We start from the raw sequence: 4,724 nt of genomic DNA on the forward strand, positions 1-4,724 counted from the left end.
TATGGAAGCATATAGCAGTCCAGTTCCGTGTTTGTGAGCACGCAGGTTTCGTTTTTGCTCTTATATCCTAATGTATAAGATCCACAGTATAGCCATAACCAGTGTTTTGTTTTTCTTTTGTGGGTTATTATTATTGTTATTTTTATATCTGTGTAATCATTCTGATGGTGGTGAAGTGAACAGATATCGTGTCTGATGGAATGTGTACAGTATCTACAGTTTATGATTGACGGCAGATGACATGAGTTATAAATGCCAATAGAATCTCTAAAGCGATCCTAAAAATGTTCAAAAATATCGAAACCTGTTGGAGACCATAAATCACGCACAAAACTGATTTGGGTATAATCATGATCAAGCGTTTACATAGCGAATTCGTGTGTTTTTCGTCTGACTTGTAACACAATGGCTTTGTCTCTAAAATCTGCAATGCTTTAATCACAGATTATTTCCTACGCTCCATGTTCTGTAACAGCTTTGTAATATATATATATATATATATATATATATATATATATATATACATATATATATATATATACATATATATATATATATATATATATATATATATATATATATATATATAATATCAAGGCTCGACACTAACGGTGGCCCGGTGGCCCGGGGCCACCAAAAACGCACGTCGGGCCACCAAAATTTCAGAAATGAAGTCGGATGTTTGCCTTTACTTTCGAAAATGAACAGCGGTATAACAATCGGCTCCGTAAGATGCTAGAATAAATGTCAGATGTTTGCTCTTAATTTTCGAAATGATTAACGGTAATGTTCGACTCCATATGATGCCAAAATAAATGTTGGATGTTTGCTTATACTTTTGGAAATGAATAACGGTAAGAGTCAGCTCCGTATATAATACGGTGCTTAAATTAATGTCAGATAATTGATTTTGCGTTCGGAAATGAATAAGGATAACATTCGGCTCCAGGAGATGCTGAAATAAATGTCGAATGTTTGCTTTGACGTTCGGAAATGAATAATAATAATATTCAACTCCGTACGATGATGAAATAAATGTCTGATGTTTGCTTTTATGTTCGAAAGTAAATAGCAATAACATTCAGCTCCGGAAGATGCTAAAATAATTGTCGAATATTTGCTCTCACGTTCGGAAATGAATAACAGTAATATTCAACTCCGTACGGTGATTAAATAAATGTCGGATGTTTGCTTTTACTTTCGAAAGTAAATAACAATAACATTCGGTTCCAGAAGATGCCAGAATAAATTTCAGATGATTGCTTTTACTTTTGGAAGTGAATAGCAGTAACATTCTGCTCCATACCATGCTAAAACAAATGTCGGATATTTGCGATTACATTTCGAAATGAATAACTGTAGCATTCAGCTGCGTTTGATGGTAAAATAAATGTCTGATGTCTGCCTTGACGTTCAAAAATGGAAACAGTAACATTCGGCTCTGTACGATGCTAAAATAATTGTCAGATGATTCATTTCACTTTTGGAAGTGGACAGCAGTAACATTCGGCTTAGTAGGATAATGAAATGAATGTCTGATGTTTGCTTTTAAATTCTTAAATGAATAACAGTAATATTCTGCTCCGTACGATGCTAAAATAAATAACAGATTATTGATTTTACATATTGACATGATTAACGGTATCAATCGGCTCAGTTAGATGCTGAAATAAATAGCGGATGTTTGCTTTCACGTTCGGAAATGAATAAAGAGAACATGCAGCTCCGTAAGATGCTAAAATGAATGTCGGTTGTTTGCTTTTTACATTTGAAAATTGTTAACGGTTACATTCGGCTCCGTAAGGTGCTAAAATACTAGTAAATGTTGGATGATTGCTGTTACAATCAGAAATGAATAACGGTAACTTTAGGCTCTTTATAATGCTTAAACAAATGTCGGATGTTTACAAACGTCTGCAAATGTTCCAACTTTCTCATTTCAAACGTAGGTCTTGACCACCTAAATAAGCATCAACTTTTGTAATAATCTATAAGCCTATTTGATAAATCTTAAAACTCAGAATAATAGTAAGATGATTGAATTTTCTATTCATTTATTTCAGACATGGGTACCTGTATCACTTGAGCAATGCTTAATATTTATTTTTCTATGTATAGTAGGACCGATTTAGTTTTTCTTATGTTTTTCTTGATTTTTTTTTTCGGGCCACCAAAAAATAAAAGTCAATGATTTTGGTGGTCCGATCGGGCCACCAAAAATAAAAGTTAGTGTGTCATATATCTCTTCAAACTACATCATTTCATTGAAATGTGACATCATAAGACTGATTAATGTTCTTTACAATGATAACTCACTTGTTTACATTATGCATTCCTGGAATGCACTGTATGACTGAGTATGAGGAAAGGTCAAATGTGAAATGTTGCAAAATAGAGCAAACGTGTTATGTCAAACAGTATAATTCCCATTTGCTTTGTCGTTTCAGGGAATGAATGTGCTTGAAAAGAATGCATTGTGAGATTGTCATTAGATTTCAGGCTCCATCCATGAATTAAAAACTGCAGCAGTATCTGCAGATTAAAATCAAACATAAAGGTTAACCAAACAGTCATCCAATGTCTAGGAAATAGGAGTTTTTGAAAGTGCTCTCATTTCAAACATATGAAAACATACAACTAAATACAAGTATAACTGATTCGTTAGGACATGTTTGTAGGATATTTTTATAACGTCACGTCGAGATACAGGTTTACAAAGTAAGGTGGGGCTATATCATTTACTATTTTATAGGCCAATATACAGTACTGATATTTTAATCTCTTTTTAATGGATTGTAGCTTAACTTGATGCCCGATAGTCAGCATTTAGTACCAAATGAGAATACTTGTTTTGACACCTCTGAAGTCTATAAAGATTCTTTTTCGTTGAAGATCCCCTTGTACAACAGTAGTCAATGTGAGGCGGGTTGACATTGCTCTGTTAATGTTAATTCAACTGAATTATAAGAAAAGGGAGGATGTCAAAAGATGAATTAACAAAGTTTCTTACGACACTGAAATCGTCAAATGACTAAATGAAACATTTAGTTTACTTTTTCTGTACCCTTTTATTGAAAAAAAAAAAACTTCCACATTCTCTGTGAAAATTGAGACATGTAATGCCTCCATGTCTTGGATTAACATTAACATGTTAATGTTGACTCAACTAAAAAAAAATGGACGACAAAAGACACTACCATAATACATGTACAGTGAATACCGTTTCATACGACATCGAAATAGTCGAATGTCTCATGGAACATTTAGTTTACTTCTTGTGTATACCTTCGTATTGTCAAATCTTCCACATTCTCTGTAAAATTTGAGGCATTTTATGCCTTCATGTATTGGCACGTTGTGGAAAAGCGGTTATGATATCCAGCATCGCTTGAATTCTTCCACCAATGTTACTGCTATATCATACGGTACTAGTCTATCTGTACAAATGAATGTGTGATATTGCGAGAAAAACTACAACTATTCTAATTGACAAAACATTAATGACGATTCACAGCAAAAACTAACGACTTACTCCTTACGATATTACATTTAAAGCCACTGTTTACCATTGGGAGCAGTGATTAAAAAATGTTCGAGTAATCACATTTGATGCAAATGTATAGTTCAGTTGTACCACAAGACCTCCTACCATATAAAAATCTTCAAATAAAGTCCCAAATATAAGGAGATATCACCAATTTCGTTCTCAATAAACCATAGCTGTTGACAATATATTCTAGAAACGATTTTAATTAAATTATTGTTCACATTTTGTGCATTCAACAATGCTTAACATTGATAATAATTACACTGATTAATACTTTTAATTTGGTCGTTTCTATCCCTAACTCACATTTTAGAACTTTTTAGAACCACTACAGCTGTTGTTTTTTTTTTTCATCTGCAAATGGTAAATAGTGGCTTTAATAGCACAAATACTGTACCCACCGTATATAGGCCTACTACTTCAAGATTCGAAAATATATCTTTGTTTGTGATTGCTTAAAATGGTCGAACATCCTCACGACAACCAGCAGATTACTGAAAGCATGCAGGCAAATTCGCGTTCAGTTCGACATCATTTGGTCTATCTTGGTAGTTAGTTTTCTCGCCTGGAAACTAGTCATGCCAAGGTTCACCATCATCATATCTTCGTCAATGCCAAGCAATAGACTGCCGTCCACGTGCTCGTCCAGGAATTGGTCTACGCAGTCCGCCATGTTGAGACTCCTCAGTAGCATAGAAACCTCTTCCTTGGAGAAACTCCCCAGGTCCTTCTTGGGTAGGGCCACCCGGGTGGGGGTTGTTGATGGTGAACGGGGGAGTTCCGGGGGTATCGGTCCGGCCTCGTTCCCTCTGGACGGGAGGAGATATTCATCTTCGTCGGTGAGAGAGGAGATTGATTTTGCCAAATACAGAGAATGGCTTTTGAAGGGTGGCGACGAGGCCAACTGATCACGTGATTTGGCAGACTGCAACAGTGGGGCGAAGAGCGACGCAGGTGAACTCTTCTTTCCTCGGCCTGGAAGCGTCCTAGCTTCTACACGCGGTTTGTCGGTGCTCAGTGGTTTCGGCAGGGGAGGGACTGGACGCGTCACAGGATATAGACCCTTTCCTTTCTGTTTTTCTGCAACCGAAATTAGTTCGTATTCGTCCTTGTCAGACTCTGTCTCTTTTTTGACAATGTTCGCTACTGGCTGAGAGGGTGTCTTCGATTTTTCCGG

At 35.9% G+C, this 4,724-nt stretch overlaps 1 protein-coding gene across 1 annotated transcript in view; it reads right to left on the reverse strand.

Moving 5' to 3' along the window:
* Nucleotides 1–604: 604 nt before the first annotated feature.
* Nucleotides 605–4,724, reverse strand: part of LOC139736852 (uncharacterized) — a 39,548-nt gene continuing 35,428 nt past the window's right edge. The window contains exon 8 of the mRNA XM_071647515.1: nucleotides 605–4,724. This exon is cut by the window's right edge and continues 246 nt beyond it. Within this exon, the coding sequence (XP_071503616.1) occupies nucleotides 4,068–4,724 (657 nt within the window). The 3' untranslated portion in view covers nucleotides 605–4,067.

This window comes from Diadema antillarum, unplaced genomic scaffold (assembly GCF_040938485.1).
Source record: "Diadema antillarum isolate AM-2024a unplaced genomic scaffold, OU_Dant_1.0 seq00000667_RagTag, whole genome shotgun sequence".
Taxonomy (NCBI): domain Eukaryota; kingdom Metazoa; phylum Echinodermata; class Echinoidea; order Diadematoida; family Diadematidae; genus Diadema; species Diadema antillarum.